Raw genomic sequence first — 21,851 nt, 5'->3', positions numbered from 1 at the left:
TGGGCTCAAAATGTCATTATGAGTGTGGGGAAGTTTCTCCTTTGTATCCTGGGAGTCGTCATAATTATTGGTTCGATATTTAGGTGTGTTCAAATTCTAATGCAGCGCAAGCACGGCACAAATTTGATGAGTCTAAGGAGCGAGGGCGCTGTTATAGCAGCAGATTTAATCTACGACCCATCCATAGAGACAGTGTTATGATAAGGATTGCAAATGAATTTCATGGCCTGTTTCTTTTACATGTTTTTCTTTGTCTCCCCCTCTGCCCAGATACATCCATCCGGAAAAGATGTCAGCCCTACCCAAACTGTTTATGTGAATGTTTTTTTATATATGTGTCTTATATCTCTGCAACCTCCAGCTAATGGCACACACAGTCGACAGGTGATATCCACATATATTAGCACTCACATATGTTCCCCCTCCATGTATCATCAACTAAATGTGCACCCCATTTGTTGGAACAAGAAGCCGAAAAGAACTCGGTAGTGTTTGTTGGCCTATTTACAGACCCTTAATACGGGATGAGAAAGATTTAATGTATACTTCGCAATACCTCGAAGCTTATGTAGAACATATACGGCACGATGATACATGCCCCTCAGACATGGACTCACCTACAACTCTCCCTCGACCATCCAAGCTTCTGTAGTTTTTGTATAGATATTTTTCTGTTTATTGATTAGGTAGTGGCAGTTATCTGTGACTGCCAAAGGGTGGACTGTCAAAGTCAAAAAAATATTGCAGTACACACATCACGTACAAACTACACACAGATGGCCTCCGTGCGTGTACTTGTTCTGCCGTGCGTGCGCATATTCGCAATTTGCGTATGGTCGCTCCCGTGGTCCTGCGCATTAGCGCGTGGTATGAGTATTTACGGTAGAGTTTGTGAACGCATGGAAAAGCTATCAAAACACATTACATATTAAATCCAAATAGTGCACAATGTACACATAGTCTCCCTGCACCACACCAGCAAGTTTCAACAGTTTAAATGGTATCAGAACAAAGGGATTCACCTTTACAGGATAGGAGGGGACAGAACAAGGTTATAAGGTGGTGTTTGGTATCCAGCTGTAGGGTATTTTAAGGGTAATATTCCGGTGTTGGTTTGCAGAAGATCGCACGTTCCTGCGAATAGTTATGTGCAGGAGCAGAATATAGATATAAACTGTATTTACTGTACATTAGGTATGCGGCGGAAACCCAGAGGAGACCACCCACAAGTGCATCTGGAACAGACATCGCCCACCTATTCAAACCAACCTATGACCTCTCCTGTACTGTAAATGACCATCCCTGTGTCCAATGGACAAAGATTACAGTATCCATTGTGTTAAGTTTTGGAAGATTGTATAAAAGGAGCCAGCTGCAGGACCTGTCACACAAGACTCTAAAAGTTATCTATGAGATGACTGAGGACCAGACTGGGTAGCGCGGCGAAAACCAAACACGTATGTACCACTGACTGTAGCCATTATTGTATTGTATTGCTTTGTTATTGTAACCCCCTTTCAGTAATAATATGTTGTGGTGTCGGAACCCGGCATTTTAAATACAATCTGGTGTCATGTTTTCCTTTCCCTGCTAAGGTTTAAAGTGTATTACTATCGCATGCATAGCTGTTAAGGGTTCACGGTGAATCTTTGGGTGTGTACGCGCTGAGTGTACTTTGTACAGCCAGCGCAGCGTTTGTACGCAAAGTACGTACACGGTACGGGCTCTGTACGCTAATGGTGGAATAAGTACATAGGTTGAGGATTAAGTATAGCGGCCGCAGCGGCTCCATTTAAAGTGTATGAAATGTATTTTTAAAGTGTTGCTTTTAGTCCTGTATGTAAATCAGCATTTGCAATTTGCTCTGTCCTGTCCCTGCCACCACTGTCCCTGTCCTGACCCTGTAATCTCTGTGCTGGCCCCGTTAACCCTCTCTCCTATCCCTTCAGTTCTGTCCTGATACCTCTGTCCTGGTTCTGTCCATGTCACCCCTGTTCTGCCCTTGTCCCCTCTGTCCTGGCCCTGTCACCTATTTCCTGATCCCATCACCTCTCTCTTGTCCCTGTCACCTTTATCTTGGTTCTTTATCTTGGTCCTGTAATTTTTGTTCTTTCCCACTGGACTGTCCCTGTCATCTCTGTATTGGCCCTGTCACCTCTATTCTGTCCCTGAGACCCCTTCTCTCCTGTCCCCAATGTTCTGTCTTGGCCCTGTCACCTCTGTCCTGTCCCCGACACCCTTCTCTCCTGTCTCCTCTATTCTGTCATAGCCCTGTCATCGCTGTAGTCTCCATGTCCCCTCTGTCCTGGTCCTGTCACCCATCTCTCCTGCCCCTCTGTTCCATCCTGGCCCTGTCACCTTTGTCTTAATCTGTCCTGGCCCCACTGGACTTTCCCCTTCATCTCAGTACTGGCCCTGTCACCTCTGTCCTGGCACTTATTTTTTGAGGGGTGGGGGCACCAAGCTCTAACTTGCCTCCGGGCAACGGGGATGAACTTACGCCACTGTGCTGAAATGGGTCTCCTGCTGAATAGCCTAGGACTGGTTGGTACTATGGCAGGGGGACATCATACTGCCAGTTTTCCTGCTATAGTGCCACCAGCCATGGCTGACATATCTGAGTGCGGTATCTGCAATTTTGGGGTAATCCAGGTTTTGTCACCCTGATTTTGCCAACAACAGCCATATCTGGCATCACTAGAGACGCTCTTTCTTTGTGGGAGCTGGTACTTGCGTGCTTTTTATTTTTTTTTATTTTACCAGACAATGCAAGGTCTGTTCTGATGATCATAATCATCAACATTGATCTTGCACTACAGGTGATACAGCCATATCTGCACCTTTTCCAGTCCAACATTAAGTATGTGAATGTCCTTACTGTACTCAGGCTATGAGAACCCATCCCAATTTTCCATCTACTGTATCTACTGTACACATACAGTGTCTAATTCATGTTCGTACGCTAATGTATTAGTAAGTTCAATTGTCTAGGCTACAGAATTGCTAATGTTAGCAAGTGCAGCTGCCGCCCAGAAATGAAAAGAGATGTCTACCGGAACTATCGCAAAGTCATGCGCAGCTGCGTAGATATTCGCAGTCTTTGCAGAAAAATTAGGAACATCGAGGCTAAGGGTTGGTCTATGGCTACGCAGACTGGACACAGCAGTAACGACTCAGATGCCATGTTTTTGCACGTACGAGCTCACAGCCATCAGCAGATACACGTACCGAATACGGCCATGACACGCCTGCGTTTTCCCAACCACTCCCCATAAATTGCCATTAACACCTCCAAATGGTCACTTCCTGTCAATCAATTTCCCATAAAATCCTCATTGTGAGCGGGATGGCAGTGGCACCTTCGTGCATGTGCATCGCGATTGTGGCATATGCGCAGTCTGTCGATAATCATCCCATTGCTTGATAATCACCATTGCATACATACATGAATTAGGCCCACAGTTTAGACTGAGACATACCCGATATTACTGCACATGTGCAGTACTGAAAAGGACACTTTGCTCTTGCATTTTGTATTTGCATATAGCTCTTCATGAATTATATACATTTTTGTTCTGAAACTCTTCAAAACTCTTATACAATATACATATAATGTAGTTACTTTCATAGTCACTGAAAGTCATAATAAGGACTCATTCAGACAATCAATTTATAACACAGCACTGAGAAAATTACTTTAAAAATACTGCAGGAATAAGATTATTACCCCAGTAGTGGCAGGTGTCTGTGGTACATAGTAGTGCGGTCAGAGCAGGTATATTGTTCTAACCTACAAATTACATTTCTGCCATGTGCACTATGGGGGACATTTACTAAGCAGTGATAAGAGCGGTCAGTGAAGAAGTTGCCCATGGCAACCAATCAGCACTGAAGTAACATCTATAATTTGCATACTATAAAATGATAAAGAGCTGCTGATTGGTTGATGGGGCCACTTCTACACTGGCTCACTTCTCCGCTCTTATCACTGCTTCGTAAATGTCCCCCTAAAACACTAGGATTCATGAAATGGTTTTCTTGTATTGAATTTTATTTGTAACCAGCGCTAAAATTACATTACTTAGATAATACTGAATGAAATGACAAAAACTGATATACAGAGAAAGCTCATAATGATAAATTAACTACAGTCTTATAACATTTAAATAAAAGCACCACATTTTCCAATACAATTTTTTTTTTCAAAAGTTAGAAACAAAATAAGAAAAAGTAAAACATGTTTCTTTTTCTTTCTCACCTTCCCTTTTGTAATGATAAAGAATGTGCTCCCCTCCTCTCCTTCACGGATAATGTAATCTCCTTTTTCATACAATTCCTGTTAACAAATAATAATTATTATTAAAAACAGATACCTTTTTAGCTCTGTTCCCACTAAGTTTTGTGGTCTGGCATGCCATACTCTAATGTGCTGTCCATTTGCAGTTCAGTGCAACTTTGCTAAATGGATTTTTAACATTTAACATGTTACATTTTTAACATGTAATTAATATATCATTTATCTAAGGTAACATAGATTTTTGTGGAAGAAACACGCTGATCTGTTTATAATCTCACTATTACCTATTGTGACAGAACCACAGATGGAGTACACTTTATTTCCATCTCAGGCAGGTTACACAGCACATGCTGGTTTTGCAGGTCATGTTTTACAGGCAGTCTTTAAACAGCAGCACAACAGTCAAAGTTCTAATAAGCACAAGTAGTACATATTCCAAATGGCTCCTAACGTAACCCCAGACGCTTAACCTACCGTCTGGCCACTTGCTGGCATCAGGAGCAATGACCTACTGAACAAACACATTTTTAAAGGTAGCAGACAAGTTGTAGTGATTAGCCCAGCGGTGGCTTATAACAGACTCAGCTAAAACCCAGACGGAATCCATCAGACCTATTGCTGCTGTTCCAATCCTGCAAAATTCTGCTGTTCCACATTTACCTCATGTAGAATCATTCTGTCTGATGAAGAATGTACACTAGCATTACTATGAGTGATAAAACTCATGAATGATAAAACTCATTGTGTATGATTATTGGTGCTCCAGCCAATCAGCTCCTGCTATGTGTTCAGCTCTTAACTATCATGTATTTAAAAAAAATGACACTTGGGAGCTGATTGGCTGGAGACCCATTTATCCTACGCAACGAGTTATCATACATACTGACTTTTATCACTCATTGATAAATGAGCCACTTAGTGTCTTCAAAAATAGCATCTCATAAAAGAAACAATTGTGAGTTCTCCAGGCATCAATTGGTGTATATAGTCTTAGTTGAACTAAAAGGAAGAAAGCATATCAAGGGATCTTTCTTTCTTCTTAAGGGGTTCCCCATTGGATTATCCATCTAAGGGCATGAATACGTTTTGGTAGCTTCACTGATGAATAAGGGTCATATTCTAGAGATGTTGTGAAGATGAAGTCAACAACATACTTACTATTTATGAATCTAGTGCTATTCGTCTTTAAGAAAGTATATTTTAGAACATTACTTAAAAAGGTTCGAATGACAATTTAAAGTATGAGAATCCTGTCTCTGAGTATCCCCATAATAAAATTAAATAAATTGTGGATAACTAACAGATCTAGTGCTGCAGTGACAATGGACATTGATTCATATAATATCTATGCAGAATTTTTATGAAGACCCCTGAAAACGTTTAATTTAGCTTAATTTTTCCAACTGAAAATGTTGACATCAAAAAAACTGTGATAAGTGGTAATTTTAAAGCTTCATGATAGAGGCTCAAGCTGTTTGGAAACAGGAAATTACATCAGAGCCCACCACAAACCAGGGCTTTGGAGCAAAAACTACAAGAAGAGAAGGAATCATATAGTAGAGAAGAAGAAGTGTGGCCACATTCTGATCTACAGAAATACAGTTAGAAAACATTTGAACCAGAGACAAGACATACAGAAAGGGAAACTATTGAAGTCAGAAAGAGAAGCACAGAAACTGAATGGCACTTGGTCACTGAAATTGCTGGGAGAGGCAATATACAGGTTGAGTATCCCATATACAAATATTCCGAAATACGGAATATTCCGAAATACCAAATTTTTGGAGTGAGAGTGAGATAGTGAAACCTTTGTTTTCTGATGGCTCAATGTACACAAACTTTGTTTACTACACAAAGTTATTAAAATTATTGTATTAAATGACCTTCAGGCTGTGTGTATAAGGTGTATATGAAACATAAATGAATTGTGTGAATGTACACACACTTTGTTTAATGCACAAAGTTATTAAAAATATTGGCTAAAGTTACCTTCAGGCTGTGTGTATAAGGTGTATATGTAACATAAATACATTCTGTGCTTAGACTTAGGTCCCATTGCCATGATATCTCATTATGGTATGCAATTATTCCAAAATACGGAAAAATCCAATATCCAAAATACTTCTGGTCCCAAGTATTTTGGATAAGGGATACTCAACCTGTATATACAGAATGTGTAAATACTATGGGTGCGCCACAGTTAGCATAGTGGAGAAATTTGTTTCACTTGTAGAGTCTGGTGGACCTGAAAAGTTGTCATAAAAACAGACACTGACAGAAAAGGTTTCAAAATTAGTGCTAATTGCAATACAGTCACAAGGGTGTCAATCTCATTGAGGGATCCATTATGGCCAGAGATTATCCTGCCAAGATTCCAAGTTCAGGATGCAAGAGAGGCAGAGGAAGTCCAGGTCTTGCACAAGGGGCAAAAGAGAGACAGATGCCAGCACAGAGAAGGAAAGGATGCAAGACACAAAGGGAATAAGAGGTCCCAGCCATTCCAAGTGATTAGAGAAAGTAAAGTAGTGTCTTTCTATTCTGTTTCTTTGTTGTTATTACCGGTTAGTTCAGCAAATATTGCTATTGTTCACTTCGCTTTGCCATATGGAAAGGAAAGCTCCTGGATAATATTCCAGATCTTGGATTTGAGTATACTGAGGGGTTTATTTACTAAGCCTTGGATGGAGGTAAAGTGGATGGAGATAAAGTTCCAGCCAACCAGCTCCTGTCATTTTTCAAACACAGCTTGTGACATTGCAGTTAGGAGCTTATTGGCTGGTACTTTAACTCTGTCCACTTTATCTCCATCCAAGGCTTAGTAACATAGAAACATAGAATTTGGCGGCAGATAAGAACCACTTGGCCCAGTCTGCCCCTTTTTTATCCTTTAGGTAATCTCAACCCCTTTTGAACCTTAATTCTTTGTTAATTCTTTGTAAGGATATTCATATGCCTATCCCAAGCATGTTTAAATTGCTCTACAGTCTTAGCCTCTACCACCTCTGATGGTAGGCTATTCCACTTATCCACTACCCTTTCTGTGAAGTAATTTTTCCTTAAATTTCCCCTGAACCTGCCTCCCTCCAGTTTCAGTGTATGTCCTCGGGTTCTAATACATCTCTTCCTTCGAAGAATGTTTCCCTCCTGAACTTTGTTAAAACCTTTGGTATATTTGAAAGTTTCTATCATGTCCACCCTTTCCCTTCTCTCCTCCATACTATACATGTTAAGATCTTTTAGCCTTTCCGGGTAAGTTTTGTGATGTAGGCCATGCACAATTTTAGTTGCCCTTCTTTGTACACTCTCTAATGTATTTAGATCCTTCTGGAGATATGGTCTCCAGAACTGGACACAGTATTCCAGATGAGGCCGTACCAATGACCTATACAGTGGTATTATTACTTCTTTTTTCCTGCTACTGATTCCTCTCCCTATGCAACCAAGCATCTGACTTGCCTTTCTCATTGCTTTGTTGCATTGCTTTCCTGCCTTTAAGTCACTTGAAATAGTGACTCCTAAATCCCTTTCCTCCTCTGTAGTTTCCATTATAGTACCCTTGATACTATATTTAGCCTTTGGATTTTTGAGACCCAAGTGCATGATTTTGCATGTTTTAGCATTAAACTGTAGTTGCCATGTTCTTGACCATTTTCCAAGCCTAGCTAGGTCATCAATCATTTGTTTTACCCCTCCTGGTGTGTCTACCCTGTTGCATATCTTTGTATCATCTGCAAAAAGGCATACTTTCCCTTCAATACCATTTGCAATGTCACCAACAAAGATATTAAAGAGAGCTTTTGCTGCAAAGACAATCTGTTTAAAACAAAGGTACCGGCTCACATTGTGTCACACTGTGAGGATTATTTCTGCATTCACCCTACCCAGCACACTTTTAATATTGACTTCCATCTGACCTCACACAGCTGATCCTATTTTGGCACTTTTTGGGTTGATCACATTCCAGCATCAGTATCAGTAATTATTTCTCATATGTCCTAGAGGATGCTGGGGTCCACTTCAGTACCATGGGGTATAGACGGTTCCGCAGGAGCCATGGGCACTTAAATAATTTTTCAGAGTGTGAACTGGCTCCTCCCTCTATGCCCCTCCCCCAGACCTCAGTTTAGAAAATGTGCCCAGGCAGACTGGTCGCACTCTAGTGGAGCTCTACTGAGTTTCACTAAAAAGACTTTATGTTAGGTTTTTCATTTTCAGGGAGGCTGCTGGCAACAGTCTCCCTGCTTCGTGGGATTAGGGGGCAGAAGTAGGAACCAACTTCCTGAATAGTTTCATGGCTCTGCTTCTGGCTGACAGGACACCATTAGCTCCTGAAGGGTACTGAACACTAGCTGCGGCTATGCGCTCACTCCCACAGCCCGCTGTCACCCCCTTACAGAGCCAGAAGTCAGAAGACAGGTGAGTGTACAGAAGAGGATCTTCAGTCATCGTGACGGCTAAAAGGTACCGCGCAGTGGGCGGGAATGCTGCGCTCCATGCTAACCATTAACACAGGCACAGCAGGGCGTGGGGGGGGGGCGCCCAAGGCAGCATGAAACCTACTCAAAACTGGCTAAAAAGGGACATAAGATGCTGAGGCACAGTCCTAGCCCGCACCAGTATAAAAAATAATGTTGAAATTTCTGAGGAGAAACGCGCCATTACGGGGGCAGGGCTTCCTCCTCAGTCAGCCAGCACACTGCTCGGCGCCATTTTCTCCACACAGGCTTCAGGAGAAGAAACGCTGGTCCTCCTCCACTACTGAACCAAGTATCAGGGTGTAAATTAGGGGGGCACAGTGTATTTGGTGCTGTATTATATAATTTGACATTGTAAAGCGCTACAGGTCTCTGTGGACATTTTAGATTACACAGGGAATTTTATATTGGCGCTGAGTTGTGAGCTGGCAAATCCTTTCTGTGTCCTTCTGACAGATTTTACTGTGGGTCTGTCCCCTATAAGCCCTGGAGTGTCTGTGGTGTGTTTGTGTGGTGTGTGACATGTCTGAGGCAGGGAGCTCTTCCCCTGAGGGAGCCATTTTAAGGACACAGAGTTGTAATGTGGTGGCGCTGCCGGCACACCACGAGCCTGAATGGGTGAAAGAATTACGTGATAGTGTGAATCATATCAGTAAGAGATTGGATAAGTCTCATGCAGAATCCTGGAGAAAATCAGTCGAAGATGTGATTTTTAATAGTTCTGCTTATTCATCCACAGGGGACCCCTCTGGGTCACATAAAAGGCCATTTGCACAAATAGTACATACTGATACCGAAACGGACTCTGATTCCTGTGTCGAGTCGACACTAGTGATTCCAGAGGAATAGATCCTAAATTAGCGAAGAACATTCAGTACATGATTGTTGCTATAAAGGAGGTCTTAGAAGTTACAGAAGCCCCTCCTTTACCTCAGGAGAAGGCTTACTTTTATAAAGAAAAGAGAATTAACGTAACTTTTCCTCCATCTCATGAGCTGAATACTCTCTTTGAGGGAGTCTGGGTAAACCCTGAAAAGAAATTTCAGATTCCCAAAAGAATTCAGGTAGCTTATCCTTTCCCGGCAGAGGACAGGAAAAGGTGGGCGTCACCCCCCGTTTTGCACAGTGCCCTGTCACGTTTGACAAAAAAGGTGATTCTCCCTGCACCTGGGACGGCTTCCCTAAAGGAGCCGGCAGACCGCAAGTTAGAGACTACATTAAAATCTATTTATGTGGCCAATGGGTTACTACTCAGACCTACCATTGCCTGTGCATGGGTGAGTAGTGCTATTGAAAAGTGGTCAAAAAACTTGTCATCAGAGATTGACACAATAGATAAAGACGAGATTCTCCTAACGTTGGGTCATATCAAAGACGCTGCTGCATATATGCTAGAGGCCATGAAAGATATTGGGCTTTTGGGATCAAAAGCCGCTACCATGGCTATTTCAGCAAGGAGGGGGTTGTGGATTCGCCAATGGAATGCTGACGCAGATTCCAAAAGAAATATGGAGGCTCTCCCGTATAAAGGTGAGGCCTTGTTTGGAGATGGGCTGGATGCTTTAGTCTCTGCAGCTACCGCAGGTAAGTCGACATTCTTGCCTTATGCTCCTGCGCCGGCGAAAAAGACACATCCCTCTCAGATGCAGTCCTTTCGGCCCAATAAATACAAAAAGGGTAAAGGGTCCCCTCTCTTTGCAGGTAGAAAGGGGAGGAAGGGGAAAAGGAAAAAAGTCTGTAGCGTCTCCGGGATCACAGGAGCAGAAATCAACCACTGCTTCTGCCAAATGTTCAGCATGACGCTGGGGCTCCCTTGCGGAAGTCCGCTCAGGTGGGGGCACGTCTGAAACTTTTCAGTCAGTTCTGGGTTCAATCTGGCCTAGACCCGTGGATCTTACAAATTGTGTCCCACGGGTACAAACTGGAGTTTCAAGACGTTCCCCCAGGCCAATTTTTCAAATCGGCCTTACCAGCTTCTCTTCCAGACAGGGAAGTAGTAGCAGCAGTAATACAGAAATTGTGTCAGGACCAAGTCATTGTCCTGGTTCCCTTGTCACAACAAGGAGTAGGGTTTTATTCAAGCCTATTTGTAGTTCCGAAGCCGGACGGCTCGGTCAGACCAATCCTGAACCTGAAAAATCGGAATATCTATCTGAAAAGGTTCAAGTTCAAGATGGAATCTCTGAGGGCAGTGATTTCCAGTCTGGAGGAGGCGGAATTCATGGTGTCAGTGGACATAAAAGATGCCTACTTACATGTTCCCATTTATCCTCCGCATCAAGCTTATCTGAGATTCGCAGTGCAGGATTGTCATTACCAATTTCAGACGTTGCCGTTCGGACTTTCCACGGCTCCAAGGGTGTTCACCAAGGTAATGGTGGAGATGATGGTCCTCCTTCGACAGCAAGGAGTCAATATAATTCCTTACCTGGACGATCTCCTGATAAAAGCGAGGTCCAGAGAAAAGCTGGTGCAAAATATTGCACTCTCCCTGACAATACTTCAACATCACGGTTGGATCATATATTTTCCAAAGTCACAATTGGAACCAACGACAAGATTGTCCTTTCTGGGATTGATACTGGACACAGAAGTACAGAGGGTATTTCTTCCAGTAGAAAAGGCTCTGGAAATCCAGAGAATGGTCAAACAAGTTTTGAAAACAACAAGAGTGTCGATTCATCAATGCATTCGGTTGTTGGGAAAGATGGTAGAGGCCTTCGAGGCCATACAGTTTGGCCGTTTCCATGCCAGAGTATTCCAATGGGACCTGTTGGACAAGTGGTCTGGATCCCATCTACACATGTATCAGAGGATAATCCTGTCATCCAAAGCCAGAATTTTGCTCCTGTGGTGGCTACACAGTTCTCACCTACTAGAGGGACGCAGGTTTGGGATTCAGGACTGGATCCTGGTGACCACGGATGCAAGTCTTCGGGGCTGGGGAGCTGTCACACAGGGGGAAAGCTTCCAAGGAAGATGGTCAAGTCAAGAAACTTGTCTTCACATAACTGTTCTGGAGTTGAGAGCCATTTACAATGGCCTTCTACAAGTGGTGCATCTTCTTCAAGATCAGTCCGTACAGATCCAGTCAGACAATGAAACAGCAGTCACGTACATAAACCGTCAGGGTGGAACGAAAAGCAGAGCGGCAATGGCAGAGGTGTCAAAGATCCTCCGCTGGGCAGAAAGACATGCAAGAGCTCTGTCTTCAATTTTCATTCCGGGTGTGGACAACTGGGAAGCAGACTTCCTCAGCAGACATGATCTCAATCCAGGAGAATGGGGCCTCCACCAAGAAGTCTTCACAGAGTTGACAGGTCTTTGGGGAATTCCTCAAATAGACATGATGGCGTCTCGTCGCAACAAGAAGCTTCAGAGATATTGTTCCAGGTCGAGAGACCCTCAAGCAATAGCAGTGGATGTACTGGTGGCCCAGTGGGTGTTTCGGTCGGTATATGTCTTCCCTCCACTTCCACCGATACCAAAAGTTCTCAAAATAATAAGAAGAACAGGAGTTCGAGCAATCCTCATTGTCCCGGACTGGCCAAGGAGGGCTTGGTATCCAGATCTTCAGGAGTTGCTCATAGAAGATCCTCGGCCTCTTCCTCTCTGCGAGGACCTGCTGCAGCAGGGGCCGTGCGTGTATCAAGACTTACCGCGGCTACGTTTGACGGCATGGCTGTTGAGCACTGAATCCTAGCCCGAAAGGGTATTCCCAAAGAAGTCATCCCCACTCTTATTCAGGCCAGGAAAGGAGTAACGTCTAAACATTACCACCGTATTTGGAGAAAATATGTGTCTTGGTGTGAAACCAAGAAGGCTCCAACGGAAGAGTTTCAGTTAGGACGTTTTCTCCAGGCGGGTGTGGATGCAGGCCTACGATTGGGTTCAATCAAGGTCCAGATTTCGTCTTTGTCAGTTTTCTTTCAGAAACAATTGGCCACCCTTCCAGAAGTTCAGACATTCGTGAAAGGGGTGCTACACATCCAACCTCCATTTGTGCCTCCTGTGGCACCATGGGATCTTAACGTGATGTTATGATTCCTTCAATCGGATTGGTTTGAACCTCTCCAGGAGATAGAGTTAAAAATTTTCACTTGGAAAGTGGTCATGCTGTTGGCCTTGGCATCCGCAAGACGGGTGTCTGAGTTAGGGGCCCTGTCTCACAAGAGTCCTTACTTGGTTTTCCATGAAGATAGGGCTGAGTTACGAACTCGTCAGCAATTTCTTCCAAAAGTGGTTTCTTTTTTCCATATAAACCAACCTATTGTGGTGCCAGTGGCTACTGACACCTTCATTGCTTCAAAGTCTTTGGACGTGGTCAGGGCTTTGAAAATCTATGTCGCCAGAATGGCTCGGATAAGGAAAACAGAGGCGCTGTTTGTCCTGTATGCTCCCAACAAGATTGGGTGTCCTGCTTCTAAGCAGACTATTGCGCGCTGGATCAGAGGTACGATTAAGCACGCTCATTCCACGGCAGGATTTCCGGTACCGAATTCGGTGACTGCCCATTCTACTAGAAAGGTGGGCTCGTCCTGGGCGGCTGCCCGAGGGGTCTCAGCATTACAACTTTGCTGAGCAGCTACTTGGTCAGGGGCAAACACGTTTGCTAAGTTTTACAAGTTTGACACCTTGGCCGATGAGGACCTACAGTTTGGTCAGTCGGTGCTGCAGGGTCATCCGCACTCTCCCGCCCGTACTGGAGCTTTGGTATAACCCCATGGTACTGAAGTGGACCCCAGCATCCTCTAGGACATATGAGAAAACAGGATTTTAATACCTGCCAGTAAATCCTTTTCTCCTAGTCCGTAGAGGATGCGGGGCACCCAGCCCAGTGCGTACTTTACCTGCAGTTGTTATTTGGTTAAAAATGTTTTCAGCACGTTTGCTGTAATGTTCATGCTCGTTGGCATGTGGTTTGTTGAATGCCATGTTGTGCGGCATGGTTGAAATGTGAGCTGGTATGAATCTCACCATTAAATTAAAAGTAAATCCTTTCCTCGAAATGTCCGTCTCCCTGGGCACAGTTCCTATACTGAGGTCTGGGGGAGGGGCATAGAGGGAGGAGCCAGTTCACACTCTGAAAAAGTCTTGAAAGGCCCATGGCTCCTGCGGAACCGTCTATACCCCATGGTACTGAAGTGGACCCCAGCATCCTCTAAGGACTAGGAGAAAAGGATTTACCGGCAGGTATTAAAATCCTGTTTTTTGGAGTATCCACACAAATGATACTTTGTTTTTGTTTTTTTTGGGGGGGGGGGGGTTTGTCCATATTATAACATTAGTTTGCTGACTTCTCTTGGCAAGGATAATCTACCAAAAATCAAATATGTGTATTTGTTTCTAATCCACCATTCCAAAACAGCAAAAAGTTGGATTCTACATGTAGATTTTCCATAATATAATTAAATATGCATGTGAATATGATAATGCATTTTTTTGCAAGTATAATGAAATGGTTAGGAGTAATATGTTAGCCCAACAATGTACTGTATAGCATTTTAAAAAGTAGACAACCTAAAGAACAAAATGAGATAAACACTGTTTATTGATGCCAGGATAGGGGAGATCGGGGCAATAGAATCCCTTTCATTCCACCCGTTTTCACCTGCGGTAATTTACCATGGGTAACTGAATTCCCCCCTAAGAGGGCACACTGTTTGAAATATGAGACTACTCCCCTATCAAATGAGGAAATCCCTGAGTTTATTGTTTATGTCAGGATTAGAAAGGTATTTCTCCACCTTTGTATTTCGTAATGATTTCTGTAGCTCACCGGAGTACTGTACTCTGGTGATCACAAAGGATCACCAAGGAATAACTTTTCAGGGTTCTCCCTGCTAAGAGGCATGTTATTTGGAAGAATGGACTTCTCTCTTTCAAATGAGAGTCCCCCAAATGTGCAGGTACTACACACAGTAAGTGTCCTCCCCCCACTACTAGTATGTCTGCAATTAAAGTTTATTGGGGGTCAGTCCGAGTTGTTTGCTCGTTGCCGATTTTCGCTATGCTGCACTTTGTTGCTAATTGCGCATGCGCAAGGCACGCAGGGCGCATGCGCTTAGTTATTTAACTAAAAACTTAGCAGTTTTGCTGTGGATCCTGCGGCATTTTTCAGTCGCACTGCTGATCGGTGAATGATTGACAGGAAAGGGGCATTTCTGGGTGGTAACTGAGCGTTTTCCGGGAGTGTGCTAAAAAACGCAGGCGTGTCAGGCAAAACGCAGGAGTGTCTGGAGAAACGGGGGAGTGGCTGGCCGAACGCAGGGCGTGTTTGTGACGTCAAACCAGGAACTAAACTGACTGAGCTGATCGCAATCTGTGAGTAGGTCTGGAGCTACTCAGAAACTGCAAGAAAATATTTAGTAGCAATTCTGCTAATCTTTCGTTCGCTATTCTGCTAAGCTAAGATACACTCCCAGAGGGCGGCGGTCTAGCGTGTGCAATGCTGCTAAAAGCAGCTAGCGAGCGAACAACTCGGAATGAGGGCCATTGTCTGTTGATCATCAGACAATAACAATATATGTGGCCACATAATTTGCAAGAGAAGCTCTCTCTTCCCAATGACGGTACCACTGAGTGTATTAAAGCCAGAATGGCGTTCTCTGGTGATCTCATACTATCACCAAAGAATAACTTTTCATTGGTCATTGTGGCCGGCAAAACTAACCAGCCACACATGTAATGGCAGCTGCGGCACTGAAGGGGTTAACCCTCGTGCCCGGCGCCATGTTGCGGACAATAGGCGCTTGGCGTCACTGTTAAATGTACTTACGGCGCTGGGCGCAGACTGTTTAAAAATATGTTTAATGATGTGTCTTAACATGTCATATGTAGTGCTCTGTGCACAATTGCAGGAATGCATGTTTAAATTTATTTATATTTAAGATGTGGTCACCTGTATATTTAAAGGAAAAATGCACTTACTGTAGATGTCTGAATAATCATCTCCTGTCAGTAGGAAGTGGCATGCTAATGGCCCTGTCCTAGCAGAGAGGTGTGAATGACAATACCTTTTGATGTGTAAGTTCCTTAGAGAGATGTTACTCACAGGGATCTCCTTATCCCATATGTAAAGTAGTTCTGGGCTTGGAACCTGTTTCATGTAATGATTTAATTGATATACGAACCCTGAATGGCAGATGCAGGAAGGAAGACTGTTTGTTGTGTTGCAGCCTTTCCTGTTGTAATCCCAAACACTGGGATTGCATGGAGATGTGAATGAGACAGAAACATTTGTATTTTGAAGCTATGTGATAAATTTATCAATAGTGAATGTTAATCTGATACCAAACGTTGTCTGGGTGACAGGAAGGAGGATATTGTTTTATTGCACTTATCTCCTTTTGAAATGTAATTTATTAATGGTATGTTGTAAGATATCCTGATTGGATAGAAAGGGCTCACGGAGGACATGACCCCCTGTTGTACTGTGTGGAAAATTGACATAAAAAGGAGGCCTGCGTGCATCCAGAGGGTATTATACCAACTGCTTTCTGCTGTGAACATCTTGCTGTATGCTGTTTTCCCTAGCAATAGGGAAGAGTTCTCTTTAGAACTATTGCAAATAAATACCATTTGCCTCAAGAAGACCACGTCATCTCGTGACCTACAGGGTTATGCCAAACATAGCCCCGTCCTCCGGCTGTCCAGGGAAGCACCTAACGTCTCCAAGTTCCGCCTTCCACCAGCAGGTTAGGAGTTTGGTGGTGGCAGCATAAACCCGCCCACAGCACAGTGGGTGGAGTCAGTAACAGGCGGTTACTGACGGTAAGCGGGAATCCCCTATGCGGTCCGGTCCCGTGTGACCTAAACCTTCCATTCTGGGAACGGGACACGGAAGCGGTGAGTGCTTTTGTACGGAATCGTCCTGTCACAGAAATTGGTGGCATAGCGGTGGGATCATCCCAGGCGGCTTTTCGGTCACCCGATTAGAGAAGCAGAGTTACTCAGGAGAGGAGTAACTGCAGCGCAGGAGAACGCACAAGATGATGGACTTCAGTGGAACGTCTAAGGGCGATCTGGAGATCGTGTGCCAGGAGAAGGATGTGGATATACCTTTCAACGCATCCAGAAGCGTCATGAAGGCGGCGCTCATGAGCTTGGAGGGGTCCCATCGGGCGGAGGTGGAAAGCACTGACGGTGTCAGCATCGCAGAGGACGGCCCACCAGTGGACCTTCGTATGGAAGCGGTGAGACCCACAAGCCCCGCCCCTTCTAGCAGCAGCCATGTTTCCCAGCAATCCCTAGCAGGGCCAGGATTCCAACGTCCCAGGGGGGGGCGCCCCGGATACCCTATCAGATTGGCTAGCGGAATTGGGGGAAAGGGCAACGGAGCAAGAACACATGCTTGTCATTCGGATGTGGCATGCGGAGCGGGCACCACAGGCCGTGGTACCCCGGGAGCCGTTGTCAGCTGTTGTACACAGATCAGGACGCATTCAGTTTGCCAAGTTTGCAGACAGTGATGGGGACATTGATGGACATTTACAAGTTTTTGAAAGGACTTGTAAACTACACGATTTACCCAAGTCGGAGTGGGTGAGACACCTTGTGCCCACTCTGCATGGAGAGGCCTTGGAGGCCTATCGAGGAGTGGCCACGGAGGACTGTGGGGATTACGACGAAGTTGCGAAGGCCCTCCTCCAGCGATTCTTCATCACTCCAGAGTCTTACAGGAAGAAGTTCAGAGACTTGCCCAAGAATCCTAGCAGCACCCGTGAGCAGTTTGCCACCAAGCTGCGGCAGTACGTGGTGAAGTGGGTGAAAGATTCTGAAGCCACTACATGGGACGCACTGATTGACCTGATCTGCAGGGAGCAGTTCTACCGGATTGCTTGCTTAACCCGTGGAGGTGAGCCTTCAGAGACTGTACCCCCTCCTGTCAGTCCGATGGAGTGTGGCGAGGAACTGGTAGACTCTGCGGAGAGAGTCACCTGCATGGCTAAGAATCCCCCACCAAATATGTGGCGGCACCTGCAGCCGGTCCAAGTGGGGTCCCTGCAGGGCGAAGGGTTAAGAGACTCTGGGGCCTCCATTACTGTTGTGAGCCCCCACCTTGTCGACCCTGCTGCAGTACTGCAGGGTTGCACTGCAAAAGTTACAGTGGCCGATGGGCTAGAGCGAGAAGTGCCCATGGCCAGAGTCTACCTCGACTGGGGAGCTGGACAAGAGCAAGGAGATGTTGCCGTAATCAATGGCCTCCCAACTGATGTCGTCTTGGGGAATGATCTCGGTGGAGGAATCGTTACTGCCTTCGCGAACGCCATCACCCGGAGTCAAGCGGCCAGACTGCAGTCTTCATCTTCTCTGCCAGCGCATCCCAGCCCAGAGGAAAAGACCACAGCGGCCAGATCAGCACATCCGCCCCTTGCCTCTGGTGGGCCTACGTCCCCTAGCAATGCAGAGGATGTCGGTTCCAGTTTGTTGAATCCTGTGGGGGTGCCCAGTGATGCTCCTGTCCCTAGTGGTTTGACAACTCCGGCGGTGAGTATGATCGACCACCCCGACCCTACCATGACTGACCCCAACTTGACTGACCCCAATATTCCCCCTGTAGAGTGTCCAGGCTTAGGAGAAAGAGAGGGCCGCAGGCAGGAGTTTAGGGAAGCTCAGCTCTCTGACCCATCCCTGGAAGGTATGAGGCGCCAAGCTGGTCGCAGCCTTGCTGGGATGGGGGCAGGGAGTGTGACCTGGTGGAAAGGGTTACTGTACCGGGTAGCCATGGTAGAAGGGGATAGGCCAGTACGGGAGCAAGTTCAACTGGTGGTTCCTAGGAGCTTTCGGGAGCAACTGATGTCAGTTGCACATGAAATCCCTTTGGCGGGACACAAGGGGCGGGACTGAACACTGAGGCATCTGACACAGAACTTTTTTTGGCCTGGAGTGTCGGATGACGTCCGGACCTACTGTAAGTCCTGTGATGTATGCCAACGGCTTGGACGCCCCAATGCTCGGGCTCCCCTGCAATCTTTGCCAATAGTCAGGGAACCTTTCCAATGAGTGGCCGTGGACATAGTAGGTCCCCTACCTGTGCCCAGTAGATCGGGGAAGAGATACATCCTCACCGTGGTGGATTATGCTACCCGGTATCCAGAGGCTGTGGCTCTGTCCGCCATCACTGCGGAAAAGGTAGCGGACGCTCTGCTAGGCATATTTAGTAGAGTAGGATTCCCCAGTGAGATCCTAACTGATCAAGGGACGCAGTTCATGAGTGATCTGGTCCAGTGTCTCTGGGCGAGGTGCGGAGTGCGTCAACTCCGCACTGCCTCTTATCATCCCCAGACTAACGGACTTTGCAAGAGATTTAATGGCACTCTGAAGCAGATGCTACGGGCATTTGTGACTTCGAAGGGGGGAGACTGGGAGTGATACCTGCCGCACCTCCTGTTTGCATATCGGGAAGTGCCCCAGGGGTCAACCGGATTCTCGCCCTTCGAGTTACTATATGGCCGCAGAGTCCGTGGACCTCTCGACCTGTTCCGGGAGTCTTGGGAGGGGGAGCTGATCCACCAGGATGAGTCCGTGGTAGAGTGTGTGTTGAAACTCAGAGATCGGTTAGAGAATCTCATGGGACTAGCACAAGCGAATCTTTCGGAAGCACAGACCAAGCAGAAGACTTGGTATGACCAGGGTGCGCATGCTCGGGTCTTTGGAGTAGGGCAGAAGGTGCTGGTTCTGGTGCCCACACGTCAGAACAAGCTCCAGGCTGCCTGGGCGGGACCGTACACGGTCGCAAAATGCCTAAGCGACATCACCTACGTGGTGTCATTTGACAGCGATGGTAGGAGGCAGCGTACCTACCATGTAAATATGTTAAAGGCATACCACGAGAGTGTGGAGTCGGTAGCTGCTGTGTGCTGCCTGCCGATGGAGGAACCAGGAAAAGATCCCATTCCTGACCTCCTCGCGGATGCCAAGGGTGAGGGTGGTGTAGAGGAAGTAGACACTGGTGAGCATAGGCCGATTCAGCAACCCGCGTATCGGGTCTCACCAGAGGCGCAGGCGAGTATCTACCAAGAGGTGCAGGAGATGTTAGCGCTAGGTGTAATCACGCGCTCCAACAGTCCCTGGGCCGCCTCCGTTGTACTGGTTCCCAAGAAGGACAGGACAACCAGGTTCTGCGTAGACTACCGCCGGTTGAACAAAGTGACCAAATCCGACGCCTACCCCCTACCCCGCATTGACGCACTGTTAAACGAGTTGGCTGGAGCGAAATACATCTCTACGTTCGACCTGAGCAAGGGGTATTGGCAGATACCAATGACTCCCGAGGCTCAGGAACGGTCCGCCTTCATCACCTCCTTTGGCTTGTTTGAGTTCAAAACCATGCCATTTGGGATGAAGAATGCGCCAGCCACCTTCCAGAGTGTGGTCGATGACCTGCTGAAGGGGTTCAGAGATTTCGCCCAGGCCTACTTGGATGACATTGCTGTCTTCAGCCGAACCTGGGAAGGTCACCTGAGGCACGTGGGGTTGGTGTTGGAGAGAATTAGGTGGGCAGGTCTGACCATCAGGGCTGACAAGTGCCAAATGGGGATGTCAGAGGTACAGTACCTGGGACACCGTGTGGGGGGAGGTAAGGTGAAGCCTGAACCAGCGAAGGTGGAGGCAATCCGAGACTGGCCCTGGCCCACAACCCAGAGACAGGTCCTGGCTTTCTTAGGGATCGCAGGGTACTACAGAAGTTTTGTCCCTGACTTTAGTTCCGTGGCCAAACTCCTGACTGATCTGACTAAGAAGAATCTCTCGAAGATAGTTGACTGGATGACCGCATGTGAGTTGGCATTCCAGTCGTTGAAAACAGCTCTAGTACAAGCCCCAGTACTGATGGCGCCGGACTATAGTAAAAACTTTGTTGTACAGACTGATGCGTCACAGTACGGACTCGGGGCAGTACTGAGCCAGGAGGGGCCGGATGGACAGGAGCACCCTGTGGCCTATTTGAGCAGAAAGCTGCTACTGCGGGAGGTGGGGTATGCCACAATTGAGAAGGAGAATTTGGCTATTGTTTGGGCTGTGAAGAAGCTTCAGCCCTATTTGTATGGCCACCATTTTACGGTGGTAACGGACCACAATCCATTACGGTGGCTCCAGCACACCATGGGGGAAAACGGCAGACTGTTGCGGTGGAGCCTTGCTCTTCAGGTTTATGACTTTCATATTATTCATAGTAATGCGGTTGGGCTGTCACGTCAGGAGGAGCCTGAACCCCCAAAGTACTCCCAGTAACCTCATTAAGGACTGCGGGACCAGGGACCAAATCGTTGGGACATGGGTCCCTGGTTGGCCCGCTTGAATGGGAGGGGAGGAGTGTGGCCGGAGAGACTAACCAGCCACACGTGTAATGGCAGCTGCGGCACTGAAGGGGTTAACCCTCGTGCCCGGCGCCATGTTGTGGACAATAGGCGCTTGGCGTCACTGTTAAATGTACTTACGGCGCTGAGCGCAGACTGTTTAAAAATATGTTTAATTATGTGTCTTAACATGTCATATGTAGTGCTCTGTGCACAATTGCAGGAATGCATGTTTAAATTTATTTATATTTAAGATGTGGTCACCTGTATATTTAAAGGAAAAATGCACTTACTATAGATGTCTGAATAATCATCTCCTGTCAGTAGGAAGTGGCATGCTAATGGCCCTGTCCTAGCAGAGAGGTGTGAATGACAACACCTTTTGATGTGTAAGTTCCTTAGAGAGATGTTACTCACAGGGATCTCCTTATTCCATATGTAAAGTAGTTCTGGGCTTGGAACCTGTTTCATGTAATGATTTAATTGATATACGAACCCTGAATGGCAGATGCAGGAAGGAAGACTGTTTGTTGTGTTGCAGCCTTTCCTGTTGTAATCCCAAACACTGGGATTGCATGGAGATGTGAATGAGACAGAAACATTTGTATTTTGAAGCTTTGTGATAAATTTATCAATAGTGAATGTTAATCTGATACCAAACGTTGTCTGGGTGACAGGAAGGAGGATATTGTTTTATTGCACTTATCTCCTTTTGAAATGTAATTTATTAATGGTATTTTGTAAGATATCCTGATTGGATAGAAAGGGCTCAGGGAGGAC

At 45.9% G+C, this 21,851-nt stretch overlaps 1 protein-coding gene across 2 annotated transcripts in view; it reads right to left on the bottom strand.

Annotated features, from left to right (window-relative positions):
- PRKG2 (protein kinase cGMP-dependent 2) overlaps window positions 1-21,851 on the bottom strand; it is a 168,844-nt gene that overhangs the window by 104,756 nt on the left and 42,237 nt on the right. For both annotated transcript variants that reach the window (XM_063919955.1, XM_063919953.1), the window contains exon 6: window positions 4,259-4,336. In XM_063919955.1, coding sequence (XP_063776025.1) covers window positions 4,259-4,336 — 78 coding nt within the window. The remainder of the gene's footprint in view (window positions 1-4,258; window positions 4,337-21,851) is intronic.

Source organism: Pseudophryne corroboree, chromosome 1 (assembly GCF_028390025.1).
Source record: "Pseudophryne corroboree isolate aPseCor3 chromosome 1, aPseCor3.hap2, whole genome shotgun sequence".
NCBI lineage: Eukaryota > Metazoa > Chordata > Amphibia > Anura > Myobatrachidae > Pseudophryne > Pseudophryne corroboree.
Note: the sequence above shows the minus strand (reverse complement) of the source record. Positions and strands in the feature narration are given on the sequence as shown.